The 17,787-nt window shown below is 35.3% G+C and overlaps 5 protein-coding genes across 5 annotated transcripts; 3 read left to right on the plus strand and 2 right to left on the minus strand.

Moving 5' to 3' along the window:
* Positions 1,855-2,386, plus strand: LOC104758969. Its single transcript, XM_010481944.2, has 2 exons — positions 1,855-2,034; positions 2,158-2,386. The coding sequence occupies exons 1-2, from the start codon at positions 1,860-1,862 to the stop codon at positions 2,286-2,288; spliced, it is 306 nt and encodes a 101-aa protein (XP_010480246.1). The 5' UTR covers positions 1,855-1,859; the 3' UTR covers positions 2,289-2,386.
* On the plus strand, positions 4,941-5,884 carry LOC104758972 (histone H3.3-like). Its single transcript, XM_010481946.2, has 4 exons — positions 4,941-5,023; positions 5,120-5,196; positions 5,296-5,386; positions 5,493-5,884. Exons 1-4 carry the CDS (start codon positions 4,952-4,954, stop codon positions 5,661-5,663), a joined length of 411 nt encoding a protein of 136 aa, XP_010480248.1. The 5' UTR covers positions 4,941-4,951; the 3' UTR covers positions 5,664-5,884.
* On the plus strand, positions 10,583-11,064 carry LOC104758973. The gene is made up of 2 exons (XM_019239379.1): positions 10,583-10,741; positions 10,866-11,064. The coding sequence occupies exons 1-2, from the start codon at positions 10,612-10,614 to the stop codon at positions 11,003-11,005; spliced, it is 270 nt and encodes an 89-aa protein (XP_019094924.1). The 5' UTR covers positions 10,583-10,611; the 3' UTR covers positions 11,006-11,064.
* LOC104758974 lies at positions 11,225-12,894 on the minus strand. Its single transcript, XM_010481947.2, has 3 exons — positions 12,567-12,894; positions 12,328-12,443; positions 11,225-11,693 (listed from the first exon to the last, which is right to left on the minus strand). The coding sequence occupies exons 1-3, from the start codon at positions 12,672-12,674 to the stop codon at positions 11,357-11,359; spliced, it is 561 nt and encodes a 186-aa protein (XP_010480249.1). The 5' UTR covers positions 12,675-12,894; the 3' UTR covers positions 11,225-11,356.
* Positions 13,425-15,487, minus strand: LOC104760080. Its single transcript, XM_010482930.1, has 3 exons — positions 14,614-15,487; positions 14,138-14,448; positions 13,425-13,805 (listed from the first exon to the last, which is right to left on the minus strand). The coding sequence occupies exons 1-3, from the start codon at positions 15,485-15,487 to the stop codon at positions 13,425-13,427; spliced, it is 1,566 nt and encodes a 521-aa protein (XP_010481232.1).

Below are 17,787 nucleotides of genomic sequence, written 5' to 3' on the forward strand. Positions count from 1 at the left end.
TTTCATTTCATAATAGTATCTTATAACATTTTAAGTTAAGAAAAAGTGAATAAAATGGCCTAAGAATTATACATTAAACAAGAGCCAATAAGAAGATACCACTCGGATTGTCGACGTGGCGTATTTCCATACCTTAGGATTGGAACAAATCCGAGGGATACAAATTTAAATTATTTAATATACAAATTTAGTCTGATTGGTTGAGCCACTAAAGTAAGGATCACACCGGTTCTAATATGAACCCTTGATTAAATGAATCTAACGGATACAAATTTAACCCCCTTTTTTTTCTTAGTCGTCTCCATCATCTTCTTCTTCAATCGATTATCCAATTATTCTATATCGTGAAACAGAACTTTGAGTAATCTCTTGAAACGACCCGACCGTTTTTTTAATAAAAAATAAATAATAAATAATGATAAATACTCTATAGCTAGTGTTCTCATACCCACTAGCCACCTAACCACAAACACACAATAGCGGATAACATAACCATAACATTAATCCAATAAATATCCAATAATTAAATAACCAATATTCAAAGCATAACAATTCCAATATTAAACATCAGGAAACATAGTATCAGCAACCTAATAATGTTCTAATGACCCAACTCTAGCAACCTAGCAATGCCAGACAACAACCAATCGAGTCCCTAGAACATCCTCCTCTTCATCGCATTGATTCCACGATCACACTTTGTCTTTACCTGCACCACAAACAAAAATTGAGATGCATGAGTATTTGATAAACACTCAGTGAGGCAATCCTCACATCTACTGGGCTATACACACAAGCAACTGTGATACCAATGTCCAAAAACAATCAACAAACAAACATACAAACCAGGAACATAAACATCATCTCGCTTGAAGGGAGGTGTCGACCGACACCAGCCAAGTGTCGACCGACATTGGCTCTCGGTGTTGACCGACACTACCCCACAATGTCGATCGATGCTGCTTCAATGTTTTTCGATCGACACTACCTCTGCAACTACGATCCGCTCGAAGCCGAGAGTCGCAACTCGCTTACAATCATCATCAAATCGTCTAATACTCAAACCCAAAGCCTTATACATCCGTAGGAATCTGTAGCAACCAATCCCAGCAAGAAAAACACACAAACACAGCAACAAACAAGTAAGAACAAGGAATCACAGGCTTAGATCAGCCATGGTAATGCACTCACCTCTTTGCAGGAAGTTTCTGACCAATAATGACGAATCTCACACTCCCAGCAAGCTTCTAACACTTCTCTAGCCCTGGATCTTCAATCCCACAGAAAGATCTCACCAAAAACGCCTTCAAATCTCACAAACTCTCACCAAAACCTTAAGAAACTGTTTATCTCATTTTCTCTTTGTTCAAGCGGCGACAAAACAAGAAAAATACGACCTAGGTCGTTCTCCCACTTAAATATCACGGTTCCTTTATTTGCTGTCAAAAAATTATATATATACGAAATTATGCTCAATATATATATATATATATATATATATATATATTACTATACTTTACTACTAATGTTTTTATTTTTATTTATAATTATAAAAAATGGAAATGCATACTATTTAGATAGAAATCATAATTATTACTTTTAGATTATATAGTCTTAAAAAATTTAATGTATAACAAACAAGTGAAGATATGGAAATTTGTTTTTAAATATATTTTGACATGTGTCACAACTGACTAAATAAAATCTTTGGAGTGTTGAACTATCATCAAACATATTGAACTCTAATATAATCTGATGTGTTGAAACAAAAGTTGATAAACCTGTATCACCAAAAATAATTATAATAATAATAATAATAATAATAATAATAATAAACAAAACAAAAAAAAAAAGGAAAAATGTCGAGTATGATCAAGATAATGATGATGATGGCCTTGGTAATAATGGGCGTGAAAGCAAAAACTGTGACTGAGTGTCGTGAAACAGACTGCAAGTATTTTTGTGCGAACAACGGGATGAGCACAAAGGCTTGTTCTGAATGTGTCTTTCGATGCAGTACTGCTTCTGACAAAAGTAAGCAAATAGATATATAGCCAAATCCCATAGTTTAGAAAGTTATGAGTAAAAAAATTTTGTTTTCAGTGTATGATTTTGATTCAGTTCAAAAATTATGGTTATGATTTATGATGTTTACAGGGACCAACGATGTAGACCAACGTGTCATATGTTACCCGAACTGCGATGTTGGTTGTGGCACTGACAATGCGTGTCATGAACGTTGTAAGAAGAGTTGCGGTTACCCACCCTTGATGAATCTCCATCTATGATTTTGTTGAGACCTAGGAATGATGGGCTAGTGGAATTTTAATTGTGATTTAGTTGTTTATTTGATGAGTTTTTTACATGTTGGCGTTGTAGTTGGCATGAAAAGATTCTATATAAACATGCTAAAATCTAATAAAGATATTATTTTCTTGAAATAAATGTGATGGTAAAATACTCACAAAGTATGAAAATCAAATACATATGCTTGCTGGATGTATGTTTGATCTAGAAAATATATATATTATATATATATGTATAAGATTAAAAATGAGTAGAAATTACATGTTTAAAGAGAAAAAATGACCATGTACAACAGTACAAGATTTTAATTTCTTAAACATGTATACATGAGGTCTGCCCAGCACAGCCATTGTTGTTTTAAACTCTCTCCACTTTCGGCTTCTTTAGAAGCAAGCTCCCCAGAGCGATGGTTAACTTAAGGGAGTGGATGTCACCAATGAAGCTTTTAATAAATTGATGGCCTGCACTACAGTAAAACTCGACATAATTAACTGAAAAAAAAATTTGTGGAAATGGATGGTTCAATATTCATAATTGATATATTAGAAAAAAAAAAAACAGACCTCTCCTTCACTGATGCTAATTACTTGTTCCTCAATTTCATACAAGTTTGTGTTCAACTTCTTCAGTAAGCTAATGGTTGAGGATGAGTTTGAAGCTGTGACCGTAAGATCATTTGAAATCAGAAACGTTGATCCTCTCTTCACAAACCCACTACAATGTGGTGCCTTGGGTTCAGGTTCAGCAATATAGTCAGATTTTGGATCCATTGCACTCAATACATAGCATTGAGAGCCTTTTCTCAAATTTAACCTTTTAAAACACTTCTGGTAACAGACATCGAGTAGCGGTCGCTGGCAACTGTAATACCAAGGAAGCATACATCTTGAAGTTAGAACATGAGTCCTTCTGGTAAAGCTCAAGTTCTTAAAGCTTTTGTACAAGTTCTCAATGCATCCTAGCATAATTCTGCTTCCAGATAATTCCCGAACATACTCCAATGGGACAACCAGGAAAGTGAAAAGGAGATCAACAAAGTCTTCATTACTTTCAGCATATAAAACCTTCTTGTCTTGCTTTCTGACGTATAAAGTTACAGACAAAACATCATTTGATTCAGAAGTACCTACGGGTTTCCCTTGTGCCACGAGACTTGGCATGTTAGGCGTCCTTGTCATGACAGATGAATTGAGCTTAAGCCGTCTGCATTTCTTCTCTGTTAAACTCCTTGGTTGCAAAAGCATTTGCTTAGAAGCTTCAGTCGTAAAATTATTGATATCCATTTCAAGGACACTTTTGTAAAGATTGTTGAAGCAGCCTATGACTAGACCTTGAGACCTCTGATTCTGCTTATGCTTCTCCAGCAATCGTACAATGGTCCCCATTGGGGGTGTTAGTAAGCTAAAGAGTACATCCACAAAATCTTTACCAGCTTCAGCCAAGACGACTTTGTCTCTCATCCTGTCGACAAGAAGTCTCAGAGTAAGCGTTGGTTTCAGCCTTGGTTTCTCTGAACTTTCAACACCACCCATTGAATATTACTACAGAGGAGAGAGCTAGTGACAAGATATCGAGGGATTTTGAGTTTACAATACTGAAGTCGTAACTCGTAAGGCCATATTGTTTTAAAAGACTTGAGTTAATAATAATTCAAGCACAAAGACCCAAGAGTTATTAAACCTTTGAGCTTCCCCATGACTTTATAATTCACCTCGAAAAGGTTAAAAAAATATGCCCAAGTTCAAACTTCAATTAACTGGTAAATTATTAATTTTTGTGTTGTCAAAACGACTTATTGGGACCAAGCGAATATGATTTTTCAAGCTAGTTTTCACACCGGACTCGAAGCGGACATGAACCTGTGTTATTCTATTTGCACTGTACCTTGTCGATCGTACGAACAACAAGTGTTATCAGCGTTGTAAGAAACGTTGTGGCTGGCCACCCCTCGATGCATCATCATCTCTGATTTGAGATTTTTGGATTTTAGACTTGTGGAACTATTCTTATAATTTTCTTCTTGAGATTTAGTGGTTTGTCTTTTTCAATCTTTACTGTTGGGATGTAATTCGACATTAACAGATTTCTATATAAAACATACACTAAAGTCTAATAAGAGATCATTTTATTATTAAAAAAAACAGTGATGTTGCAATACACAATAGTGCCAAAAAATTCAAATACATCTATCAGCTGAATGTTTTCAAAGATCACCAATATATATATACAGTATATTCAAGAGAATAAATATGAATTGAAAATACCTTTGCAGGTTTCTAATATCTTATCTCTCAAAAAAAAAAAAGTATAGATAGATTAACAAAAAGGGTTATTTTTAACAGTAGAATGTTATTTATAGTACTAGTTAATACACACAAAAAAAATGGACCAATAAGAATCGATGACAAGGATCGCCACGTAAGCTAAATCTGATCCTTAATAAAATCTGGACCGTCGAGCATTGCCATGAATCGTACGTCTATCATCAAACTAGTCAGTGCTTAATCCCCCAAAATTAACCGACCTCCCTCGCTATATAAATATGGGTTTCATCTCCACCCAAAAGTTCAAAACACAGAGACTTGCGATTCCTCTCTCTCTCTCTCTGAACGTTCTCAGATCTTTTTCTTGAAGAAGGAAGCTCATGGCTCGTACGAAGCAAACCGCGAGAAAATCACATGGAGGAAAAGCTCCGAAGAAGCAGCTCGCCACCAAGGTTCGTTTATTCTTTTAGTTTTGGTATTTGTAAAATTTGAATATCTAGGGCTTCGAATTTGGCTGTAACTGATTGTGTAACCTAACCTTAATTTAGGCGGCGAGGAAATCTGCGCCGACCACCGGTGGAGTCAAGAAGCCTCACCGTTACCGTCCTGGAACCGTCGCTCTTCGGTAACAAACTTTCACGATTTCTTCTTCTCTTATCTCAAATCACAACCTTTGTTTGAAATCGATGGTTTTGTGTGTTTGTGGAAATCAATCAAAAAACAGTGAGATTCGTAAGTACCAGAAGAGCACAGAGTTGTTGATCCGTAAACTTCCGTTTCAGCGTCTTGTTCGTGAAATCGCCCAAGATTTCAAGGTATTATAGATGGAAAACCCTAGAAATATGTATTCGTGATTCCTTAAATTGATGAATCTTGATCCTAATAGAAGTTGTTTAATTGGGTTGGTTTTGGTGTATGTAGACGGATCTGAGATTCCAGAGTCACGCTGTGTTAGCACTTCAAGAAGCTGCGGAGGCGTATTTGGTGGGTTTGTTTGAAGACACTAATCTTTGTGCCATTCACGCCAAGAGGGTTACGATTATGCCTAAGGACATTCAGCTCGCTAGAAGGATTCGTGGGGAGCGTGCTTAGAGATTTGTTCTATGTTCTTCTATATCTAGGGTTTTCGTTTGCGTTTAACCAAAGCTACAATGATCTTGAGAGCTTTTTTCGAGATATTATGAATTTGGTTATTGGATGATATGATATTTCCAACTGTTTGCTTCTCTAGATTGAACTGATGATGATCATTGTTCTTGGACATGTGTTCCTCATATTGCAAAAGAAAAATTATTAATCCACTTTTGTTTCTTCTCTGTTTTCAACAACAATTTTTTTTTTTTGTGTTGCTCAGTTGGTTTAGCCGCCGTTTAGGAATTTAAGATATCGTATCTTGAAAATTCACAAATTATGATTTATTTTTAATTCGAAATGTAATTTGAGTTATATTTTGTTATTGAATTTTACGTTTGGGCTTTTGTTTTTTGATTGTTGGGTTCTGAACTTTTGTTTTTTTCCGAAATAATATCTTTTATTTTAAAATATAAATATTTTTTTTAATTAGTAATGACTTTTAAATCCGCCTGGTTTGCATTAGAAACCCATTGGACTTAAGAAATCCACTAGTGTCAATGTAATCCAATTCCTTTGAAATCCTTCATCCAATAGCACCTTTAAAAGTAAAAAAAATTCTTAATTTTGGTAGTTATTCAATATTTTTTAGATAAGTAGATAATCTAAGAGAAAACCCAAAATGCTAAAAGGCCCATAACCAACACTAAACCCCGCGGAAAAACAGATTATTCATGTCATTAAAGCGTATGTAATAACTAACTATATATGATTAAAATCAGAATGAAAATATCTAATACTTTTCGTCATCCAACTTCATCATGATGATTCTTTTGACATTTCGACCATGTAAATTTCTTCTCTTATTTTTGCATTTATCTTCTACCAATTCATTTTTTTTCTTCCAGCGTACGATTTATTTATTTTACATATATTACTAATAAAAATGGAACAAAATACTTTTGGATCTTAGGTCCATTACTTCTTCTTTTGTCTATTTGGGTGGTTGTTTTCCTCTCGTACACAACAATGAAAATTGGTATAAGAAACTTAGTGGATCCGATATGAATTTTACTAGAAATGTAAGTGGTGGCATGTTTTGTGAATGGGTGTAAATGGCGTAGATATAGTTTACACAATTGCGAGAGAGTGACACAAGTGGAAGACGTGCAACACAGTAAGAATTTTAGTTGGATCAATATGCGTTGCCGGGAAATTAAATATTTTTAATGAAAAACATTACTAATTTGCTATTTATTCTAATTTATTGCTATATATGAGAATATATATATATATATATATAATTAGTATTACAAATTTGGTCTCTATTTTTCCCCTACTAATTCAGTTTATATAAAGTTAATAGTTATATATCATATATCCTTATAATGTATCTTAAATTATTTATGCTTTTTTAAAAAAGTACAAACGTCATATATCATAAGATTTCTAGATAATTTATACTTGTTAAGGTTATATGTTATAAAGTTTTCAAATTAGAAACATGAATTCCATTGTGTGTTAAAGTAAAGATTAAATAATCGCGTTGCAGGATCGAAACATATAGTGACAGCGGGTTAATGTCTTTCAAAAAAAGAAAAGAAAAAAGTAAGAAATTATGTTTGTGTAATGTTCTCTCAAAAAAAAAAAAAAAAGATTTCGCAGAAAATTTCTATACAGTCTATATATCGTAGTACTACACAAAAATAAGTTTCTTTTAAGGTTTACATACTTCAAACTACCTTATATTCTTACACAAACACAATTTCCAATATGGTTTTAAAAAAAAATTCGACTGTGGCCCTGTTCTTTTTGTTGTAGCTAGCGATTACAACCAGCGACCGATAATTATTCTTTTTTTCCATTTTTTTTTGAATCGCTGAATTTTAGTTTGAGAAAATATATTCCCCAAATCTCTCCAAATTTTCAATTGCAGGTGTCGATAGATATTCTGGCGATCAATTAAACGGTCGCAGCGACTCCCAGATCCTTGTCTCTCACCTGATAATCATCGCTGATTTCTGATCTAAGTTGAAAACCAGTTATTTTTTCAGTCGATCAACACTGTCACAGCAACGGGGTAAAAGAACAGGCCTGTGTGAAGAAAAAATTTGTTTAGCATACAAACAAATTATTCGTTTACAGTAGAGTTATTTTTACCTTTGTTTGAGATATTGAGCCAGATTACGGAGTTATTTTTCTATAAGAATAATAAGTGGTGTGCAACCAACACAGTTGGATAAAATGTCTAACCTACAATATGAATCCATGGGACCAATGGTGAATAGCGAGGTGGTGGCTACACCCCAACTAAAGATATATAACGAAGAATGACTTATATATGACAAATCACAACCATTGAAGATGAAGAAGCCTTTGGTATGGTCAACGCAGACAGGGCCGTCTCTACCCCATGGCAGAGTAGGCAAATGTCATGGGTCCATCCCAAATATTAAAAAATTTCTTTAAGCAAAAGGGTCCAATTTTTTCAAAAAAAAAAATTTATTAAAGGTTTTTAAGTTTTTTTAAAATTTGACAGAAGTCCCATATTTGTTTAAGACGGGGCTGAACGCAGAATAGCTTCTTTTGAAAAGGAAAGAGACATTTTGTTTATTAGCCTAATAATGAAGTTTTTTTTTTCTATTTAAAACCTTAGAAGAAAGTTTAACCAAAAAAAAAACAAAGATCATGAAAATTTTAGCTTCTTTGATTAGAATAGCATGATTCCACACTCTCCCCATACACCATCTGGAGTGGACCAAAACTAAACTGTAATGGAAAAGAGGTTTAAAGAAAAGAAAAAACACTTGCTGCATATCTCAAAACATAAAAGGCATATAGCCAAAACATTTCTTGAGATGTTGTAACGAAAAACTTAGGTAACATTAACATATTCACACACTGTCTTGTATCGTCAATCTCATAAGCCTATCTATATAGAAGCCTCCCTCTGTTCATATAGAAGCCTCTTTCTGCGGCTCTCCCTCTGTTCTCCCCTCTTTCACCTCTTTGGTTCTTTCCCCATTTATTTTTCTTCTTTTTTAGTTACAAACCCTCCCTATCCCCTCAGATCCAGACGAGATTTTAATGGAAAGAGAAAAAAGACGAGGGCGGCTTCCGATGAACCCCCTCCGCCGCTCTATGATTACTTCAACCGGCGTAAAGTCTCCACAAACAACCGATTTGCTTAAGCCTGTTGTTATATGTTTCTTTGTTCTTGCTTGTGACTTTAGGGAAAGTGTATGTTTGTAACCTTTTAAACTTTGGGATTCTTTATCCTTTTCCTTGTAATGTTTCTGTTTGAATGAATAGAATCATCCGTTTGATCAAAAAAAAAAAAAAAACCACAGCCCTTAGATTAAGAAAAAGACTTACCTCAACCGTTGGATTAGAAAGATGACATCAGCAGTTCCTAGAAAATGGGTTTGTATATATAGATTATGTAAATATGTGATGGGATAACTTGAATTGGAAAAAAGTTATTAGTCTCTCACAATTTTTAAAATAAAATATAGTAATATGTATCTTGAAACGAAGAAAACTGTAATTATAATCCATTTTACAAAAAGAAAATGGTTATTCATTTTAAGAGCCTCTAATATCTATTTCATCAACAAAACCTTGATTTTATTATTTTTATCATTATGTTATTTTGCGCCTACTCCTGGCCATCAAATTTCTTCTCATCCAACGGCCAACATATTGAAATATATGGGACATCAAATCTCAATTATTTCTTTACAATCCAAGGGCCTATGTATTACATTAATTAGTATCAAATCTCAATACAAATGTTTCATTGTATAATTTAGATTATATGTATTCACAATTTGTGGTAGTGGTCTATGATGTTTACATGCGCCATCGAAATAGACCAAAAAATTATATGTTACCGGAATTTTGATCTTGGTTGTAGCACTGACGATGCTTACCATGAACGTTGTAAGAAACGTTGTGGGTAATTTGTATCTAACATAAAAAATAAATCATATGCCAAATTTGTTTAAAGTAAAAATATATCTTTAATTGAGATTTTGAACCATTTAAATAGGAAAAAAATGTCATAAAATTTTCCAATTTTCAAATTTGGGATGTTTTAATCACCAACTTTCAAGATGTCATTTTAATCACAAATTTTCTGTTGACTTTGCCATAAAATAGCAAAGTTTTGTTGACCTGACCGTTTTAGGCACGACGTTTATTATCTGTTAAAGATCTCAAAAACAGAGTAAATTATATGTTATATGCTACCGTTTTGCATAAACGACCACGTTTTTAACGCCAAAAACAGCATCATTTAACAAATTGAAGAAACTAAATCCCCAAATTTGATTCCAATTTCACAAATCCATAACCCTATAAAGAAAACCCCAAATTCTCTCTACACAATCAATGGGCACACCACACTCATCGACACAACCAGATGTGTGAGTGTGGTGTGCCATTGACGACTCATTGAAACAGAGAGATTGCATAAGAGATTTTGGTATTGTATAGAGAATTTGAAGTTTTCTTTCTAGGGTTAGGGATTTAATAAATGTTGTGCCTAATATGGCGTGGTCAACAAAACTTTGTTATTTTAATTTCAAAGTCAACAGAAAGTTTGTGATAAAAATGATATCTTGAAAATTAGTGATTAAAACTTCCAAAATATGAAAGTTGTGGATTTTTATGACATTTTCCCCATTTAAATAATATTTTTACTATGTAAATAGATTATCCTTAATTAAATAATATTAACAATCAACATTTTTAGTTATTTGATACCTAGTATAAAAATCATCGAGAACTAATATGATTAAAATATTTTCTACTAAGTTTGTATATTAAAATTTAGTTTACCAATTTTGCCATTGTCCAAACAATCATGATATGCATTTTGACACACCTTTAAATATTGTGATACAATAGTTGATAAACCCTTACAAAGAGAAAAACAAACAAACAAACAAAGAGAAAAACAAAGAAGATGTCGAGTATGATCAGGATAACAATGGTGATGATGGCTTTGGTACTAATGGGCGTGAGAGCAAAAGCTGTGACTCCATGTCAAGAAACAGAATGCAAGTTCGACTGCGGAAACATTCATCAGATAGCTTGTACTGGCTGTGTCTTCGGATGCACTTCTCCTTTAACTTTGTTTTCATTATATAATATTTTTTTGTAAATGTATTCACTAACGATGGTTATAACATCTAGTTAATCTAATGATGATGCTTACAGGGGTAAATGGAATGTACTGGAACCCAAAGATGTGTTATTTTGGTTGCTCTGGACGTTGTGGTAAAGACATGAACTGTCGCCAACGTTGTAAGACATGTTGTCATTGGCGGTCCCCTGGTGCCTCTTCAACGTTGATTTAAGATTCATATGTTTACACCTGTGGTACTTTTGTCATATCTCCAATCTTGTTATTTGACATACGAAATCTAATAAAAGGATAACTCTTTTTTCATTTCCCAAACCAATTTATTTGAAGTTCGAAGAGAGTAAGCCATTCTATTCAAGTTGTCTAATAAAAAAAAAATTAGGGTACATATGAGTGAGTTGTATCATATTATCTTTTTACCACTAAACGCAACTTGTAGTAACTTTTTTTCATTCATATATTAGAGGTAGATGAAAATAGCAATGTCATCAATAAAACACCGAGACTATATCAGAAGACTCAGAACAACAGAACATGATCAATGTCTCTCTCTCATAACTTAGGCTCACGGTGTTTTCCCAGATTCTAAAGTTACAGTTGAGGAATATCCTTGCTTCTTCTTCGTCGTTGCAACTTCATCAATACCTTCAGAGGAATTCACCTCACTATGACTTCTTTTCTTTGGTTTTGTCTTTGACGCGCTATTATCCTCTTTCATCTCTGTCTCTTTATCCATCTCCATCGGGGTCTTTTCCACGTTTAATGGAGGATAAAAAGGGGGTTCTCGCCCACTTAGATGACAAAAGACACGCTCGACTGTTTCGTTTATTTCTTTCCCCAACCCATCCTTCTCAAGAATCAGATCCCAAACTGATTTTGATGCCTTCTCTAGAACAGGCCCTCTGCCCACAACCATGGTAAAATTTCATCAACACATTTTTTTCCAACAGCAAACTTAAACCAAGAAAATTGATAGTACAGAACATAAGACAATCCTCTGTATGTTAGTATGCATACAGGTAGCTCCAAGGGATAGAAATCATTACCTATCGTGAATGGCCTATATTATTCAATCAGCTCTACAAATGTGACATAGAAGTATGGAAAACAAACAATATCCATAAGTGCTCTAAGAATGTAACGCAGAACAAGATCAATACTGCAGCTCCATGGAATCATTACCAGTTTCTATTATCCAATCAACTCAAATAGTAGGTGGGAGATATAGCTGAGTATGAAGCAGAATTATACAAAACCGATATCCTTATTTACTCATATCACCTATCATGAATTTCCTACATTAATCAATCAGCTCTAAGAATGTAACATACAACTACGGAAACTAAGAATGTAACGCAGAACAAGATGGATACTAGCCCTCCAAGGAATTAAGATCATTACCGATTCTGAATGATTTATAGTATTCATCCAGCTCTAAAATTAGGTGGGGACTAAACTACTTAATCATTATACTCAAAACTAGCAATCCAGAGCCGAAGTATAAGAGTTGAGATATGTAAAGGAGAAAACTTTTACTCGAGTTCTTGACGAAGAGCATCAAAGAGTTCTCTTTTAGTCTGTTTCTCAGCACCAGGTGTGTTAAGAACTTTACTCTCCTCCGCCATTTTAATCGTTGTACTCTTCAACTCTTCCTATTCACACAAACCACAACAACAACAGAAAAAAACATTAACTTTATGATTTTGCTTTGAATCGTAAAAAACACAAAAAGTCACAAACTTTAAAACTCAAAAATCAAAATCTAAGAACTTTACATTGGCTTTGAGCTGATTGATGATCCTTAATCGAAGAGCATCGATGGTACCATCGTTCATAAGATGTTCAAGAACGTCTTCTGGTTTAATCACCGAAGAAGACGACATTGTTCTTCAAAAACCCTAAAACTGTTTTGTCACCCAATTCCAACGATTCCTTAAGCAACCGTAGACAGATACAAAGAATCGTAGCTGAAAAAGATTTGATTTTTGAGAAACCCAGAAGCTGAGAATCCAAATTCGATTCGATAGAGAGAGTGAGTAGTAATCAGAAGAGATTGAAAACGAGTCGGGAGAAAACTTTTCTATCTTCTTATTGGGATTTTGGTTTTCAATCTCATCCTTAAATGAAAACATTCGGTTCCCTAAACCGAATTAAACCAAAAATATACTCACACAAAACCGAATTAAAAAGTTTTTAAGGTGTGTGTATATTGGATAGGTTTTGTGCAAAAAAGTAAAAGCCTTCTAAAATCGTTAAGTTTTTGCAATTTTTACCTTCCATCTCCCATAAATATATATATTAATCATTTAAAATCAAAAATATTACGAAATATAACTTTATCGGTATCTATCTTTTAACCGTTTTTTTCTTTTTTATCAACAAAAGAATCAGCTCGAAAACCAATTTAAGAAAAAGTTGTTTACAAACAAAACATGATGTGGAGATAAGCGCGCTTGGCGTGCCAAAGAATCCGTTTTAACATTTGCATTACGGGAAATATAAGATAAAGAGAAAGAAGAGAACTCCTCTCGATCCATCTTGATACCATCCAAATATGTTGCAAAAGCCGATCAGTCGTGTGGGGAAGACACCATCTTCACCAAAACCGCACTGTCAGTAAAAAAACCGCACTGTCAGTAAAAGTCGTGGCCAATCATACACTGCATCGCCCAGATGAAAGCTTCCACCTCGGCGTGTAACGGAGAAAGACTGCGTCGGTAATTAGTAGCGCCAAGAAGTGGTGACGATCCTTGTAAAGAAGTACACATCCATTCTGCACCTACAAAATCATTAGTCTCTTTCCAAGAGCCATCCACAAAGCACCGATAACCAGAATAAACCAGAAGAAGAGAAGGGATATGCCCGCTCGACCAGAGAGAAGGAACCACGGGGGAGGAGGAAACATCCTCAACCACCTCTTCCACTTGTGCTTGCAACCAGGACGAAGCTTCCCCTTGCGCCACTCGCACAATATCATCGGGGCGTTCCGTTTGACTCTCAAACACCCGAGCATTCTGAGCTTTTTAGTATACCACATAAGCGAGGAGAAAACCTCTACTTGGGAACCCGGATTCGTAGGGCCGAGAAAATGATCAACATTAGCATAAATGGATTCTGTCGGAAAAAGAAGAGGACCAACAGGTACATGGGCCAAAACCCAGGCTTGTCGGGCTGGCGGACACACCAAAATAGCATGATTAATGGTTTCCACATCCGCCCCACACCTCGTGCAGCCAACATCACACCTTATACCCCGCCTACTCAGATTAGTAGAAACCGAGACACAGCCCGTTAAAACTTGCCACATGGGATGTTTTATTTTTGGGGGGCAGTGAACGTGCCAAACCCTGGCAAGAAGAGGAGTAATCTCTGGACCACAGCTAATGACCTGAAAAGTATTAGGAATATCTTGACGTGCCATTTCATACCCTGATTTAACCGTGTATTTCCCAGATTTTGTAAAATGCCACCCTAAAGAGTCCGCCATCGGAAGACTACTGAATGGAATAGCCTCTATCAAGGCGACATCCACATGATCAAAATGCTCAACGAGCCGATCTCTACACCAAGAACTGGATTGAGAATCCATAAACTGAGACAAACGAAGAGTTGGGTCCTTTGAAGGATCGTTACTTAAAGCTGGTCTTGGGAATTGAGCTGGCACCCAGGGATCAGTTCATATAGAAATGGTGTCACCAGAGCCAACCCGTCTAATGAGCCATTTGTTTACCAAAGATCTAGCTGATACGATACTTCTCCACCCACAGGAAGGAGAGTAGGACCGCAGCGGTTCCAATGGATTGGAATTCCGGTAATATCTACTTTTGAAAACCCTCGCACACAGTGAGTTCGGTGCCTCAATAAGTCGCCATAATTGTTTAGCCAATAGAGCCGTGTTAAAATCATCTACATTCTTGAAACCCAAGCCACCCATCTGCTTGCTACAGCAAAGCTTCTCCCAAGCTATCCAATGCATACCCCCGAAATGACCATTAGAACTCCACCAAAAATTTGCCACTACACTAGTAAGCTTGGATGTAATCGTTTTTGGCAAACGATAACAAGAGATCACAAATGTTGGGACAACCGTCGCAACAGACTTGATCATCACCTCCTTTTCCCCTTTGGACAACAATTTGGCCGGCCAACCCGTTGTCCGGCTCTGGAGCCAGTCTCTAACATATGAAAAAACCTTCGTTTTGGACCCTCCCAAACTCTCAGTAATCCCTAAATATGATCTCATACCACCCAAATTTGTTATCCCAAGAACCCGCTGCATCTCCAATCGGACCTGGGCCTCAACAGTGTGACCAAACTGAATTGATGATTTCGCAAAATTGATTTGCTGCCCCGAGACCGCCTCATATTGCTGTAATATATCTAAAACCACACCACATTGCTCCTTATCTGCCTTGCAAAAAAACAGACTATCATCCGCAAACAACAAATGTGTTATTGGCGGGCATATATTTGCCACCTTAATCCCAGTTATCCGCTTATCGGCCTCTGCCTTCTGAATATTGACAATGAGAACCTCTGTGCATAAAATGAACAAGTAAGGGGAGAGCGGATCACCCTGCCGTAAGCCCCTTGCAGGAACAATCTGACCATTAGGTTGCCCATTAATAAGAACCTTGTACTCCACCGATGAGATACAAAACATAATCCATGAGATCCATGTCTCCGCAAACCCCATTTTTCGTAGTAACGCTGCCACAAAATCCCATTCCACCCTATCGTATGCCTTATTGATATTCGTCTTAATTGCCATAAACTTTCCTTTGCAGGAGTTATTTGTTCGCAGACCATGAAACATTTATTGAGCAATAAGAATGTTGTCCAAGATCAAACGTCCCGGCACAAATGCGGATTGAGTTTCTGAGATTAAACTCGGTAAAATCAACTTAAGCCGGTTACACAGAACTTTAGACAAGACCTTATACCCCACATTGCACAAACTGATAGGACGCAACTCCGTCATCCGCGTCGGTTTAGCCACCTTCGGGATAAGACATATATGCGTCTTATTTAAACTTTTATCAAAGGCTCCTTCAACAAAAAATTGATTAACCAAGAACACCAGATCATCCTTAATAACTCTTCAAGCCTTCTGAAAAAACAAGGCTGTCATCCCATCCGGTCCAGGAGCTTTGTCCGGATGCATCATAAACAGAGTCCGTTTTACCTCTGCCTCTTTGGCAGGGGTCGTCAAACGGGCATTGTCCTCCTCTGTAATAACCGTGTTGACTTCCCTTAGAGTTTCCTCAAAATTTGCCAGATGTATCGAGGAAAACAGTTCCTCGAAATATGTTACCGCCGTATCACATATTGCAACCTCCTCCGTAGACCAGACATCATGTTTGTCAAAAAGACCGACAATCCTATTGCGAGCCCGCCTCTGCTTGGTTTGGGCTTGAAAATACTTTGTATTCTTATCCCCCAACCGCATCCACCGATTCCGACTCTTTAAGTACCAATGAACCTCTTCATCCCGGTAAGCCTCCCGCAAACGGACATTAAGATCCGAGATAACCTCCGGAGTTGAAGAATCATCTGCCTGAGCCATCTCCAATTGTCGTTTAAGATCCTCTATCAAATCCCGGCCAAACGGTGCCTGCGTTTTACACCAACAAGAAATCTCCCGTCGGCAACTAATAATTTCCCCAGCAAAGTGCTGGTCCGGTTCACCACACCAACCCGATGAGATCGCATCCATTAAACCTTCCTTGCCAACCCAGCGACGGTCAAACATAAAACTCCGACAATTTTAAATGTAGTTTTGAATTACACCAACGCTTCAATTTAATATATTAGTTATCAATATTTTAAAATTTGAGGTTGATGTATTTTTTTTGATTTTGCAGTATTATCTGGCATTTTTGGGCGTTAGAGGATAAAATTGTAAAAAAAATGATAATTTAGAGGATTTTTTTGCACAAAACCTTTATTGGATCATCATATCATGTATTTGGGAAGACATTTCTCATTGCACTAAATTATATTTTTAGTGGATGTAAATTCTTTAAATATTGTTTTCCAAAAATCTTATGTTACTAAATATATATGTGACTCAAATCCATCATTGTTCAATTTATAGTTTATCAAAGTCATTTAAAACTTTCCATTATATCTAAATCCAAAAACTAAAATCATTATTCAATAAATACCCATAAAATGATTGTGAATCTTTATCAATTGATAAATAATGTTGAAGGAATGCAGAACTGAATGAATAGAGATAACAAAACATACAACAAATTATAATACTTATCCAAAATCTTACAAATTGTAAATTTTATTATTTTTAGCTAAACATAACTAATAACATGTGATTTTGAAAACAAAAGTGTCAACTATTATCCATATTCCAAACCATATAAACATTTTTGTCAAATCACATTTATAATTATGTTCTTACTTTTCAGATTTATCACCATAATTACTTATTTATAAAACTAAATATATTAGTTTTATAAATAAACCATTAAACCATTGAACCAAATTAATCTCATGCTGAACCAAATTAAACCATTAAACCAAATTAATCTCATACTGAACCAAAATCAAATTAATGATTCATCAAATTAAACCATTAAACCAAATTAATCTCATATTGAACCAAAATAGAACCATCATATGATCAACATGAGTTTTTGAATATTCTTTCCCTCTCACATGGCTAAACGATTTAAATTTGTTAACATGACTATGCGAAGAATTTAACAACATGGTTAACCATGTTGATTTTTGATTTTTAACAACATGGCTAAAAATGGTTAACCATCGTTAGACTTAATCATCTTTAAAGATTTTTGATTTGTCTTGAAAATTTATTTGATTCAGTTCTTGTTTAAAAACTGAACTTTTTTTAAATATAGACTTAATAGACCAAGAATACTTCTCCCATAGACATAAGAATCCGACAATGATTCGAGAGGTTTTGAAACAAAAATAGGATGCTTAGTAGGGAATAACACACACAAAACATCTATAAAC

Source organism: Camelina sativa, chromosome 17 (assembly GCF_000633955.1).
Source record: "Camelina sativa cultivar DH55 chromosome 17, Cs, whole genome shotgun sequence".
NCBI classification, from domain to species: Eukaryota; Viridiplantae; Streptophyta; class Magnoliopsida; order Brassicales; family Brassicaceae; genus Camelina; species Camelina sativa.

Bases quoted from the DNA above. Each gene is read 5' to 3' on its own strand.
- LOC104758972 (XM_010481946.2), top strand. From the start codon at position 4,952: ATGGCTCGTACGAAGCAAACCGCGAGAAAATCACATGGAGGAAAAGCT. The intron at 5,197-5,295 runs GTAACAAACTTT...ATCAAAAAACAG, and splicing joins CCTGGAACCGTCGCTCTTCG to TGAGATTCGTAAGTACCAGA. The intron at 5,387-5,492 runs GTATTATAGATG...TGGTGTATGTAG, and splicing joins AAATCGCCCAAGATTTCAAG to ACGGATCTGAGATTCCAGAG.
- LOC104758973 (XM_019239379.1), top strand. From the start codon at position 10,612: ATGTCGAGTATGATCAGGATAACAATGGTGATGATGGCTTTGGTACTA. The intron at 10,742-10,865 runs GTACTGGCTGTG...TGATGCTTACAG, and splicing joins AAACATTCATCAGATAGCTT to GGGTAAATGGAATGTACTGG.
- LOC104758969 (XM_010481944.2), top strand. From the start codon at position 1,860: ATGTCGAGTATGATCAAGATAATGATGATGATGGCCTTGGTAATAATG. The intron at 2,035-2,157 runs GTAAGCAAATAG...TGATGTTTACAG, and splicing joins CAGTACTGCTTCTGACAAAA to GGACCAACGATGTAGACCAA.
- LOC104760080 (XM_010482930.1), bottom strand. From the start codon at position 15,487: ATGGGGTTTGCGGAGACATGGATCTCATGGATTATGTTTTGTATCTCA. The intron at 14,449-14,613 runs GTAGATATTACC...CCTGGGTGCCAG, and splicing joins GTGTGCGAGGGTTTTCAAAA to CTCAATTCCCAAGACCAGCT. The intron at 13,806-14,137 runs GTTTGGCACGTT...TAAAAAGCTCAG, and splicing joins TTACTCCTCTTCTTGCCAGG to AATGCTCGGGTGTTTGAGAG.
- LOC104758974 (XM_010481947.2), bottom strand. From the start codon at position 12,674: ATGTCGTCTTCTTCGGTGATTAAACCAGAAGACGTTCTTGAACATCTT. The intron at 12,444-12,566 runs GTAAAGTTCTTA...TTGTGTGAATAG, and splicing joins TCAATCAGCTCAAAGCCAAT to GAAGAGTTGAAGAGTACAAC. The intron at 11,694-12,327 runs GTAAAAGTTTTC...GGTTGTGGGCAG, and splicing joins GCTCTTCGTCAAGAACTCGA to AGGGCCTGTTCTAGAGAAGG.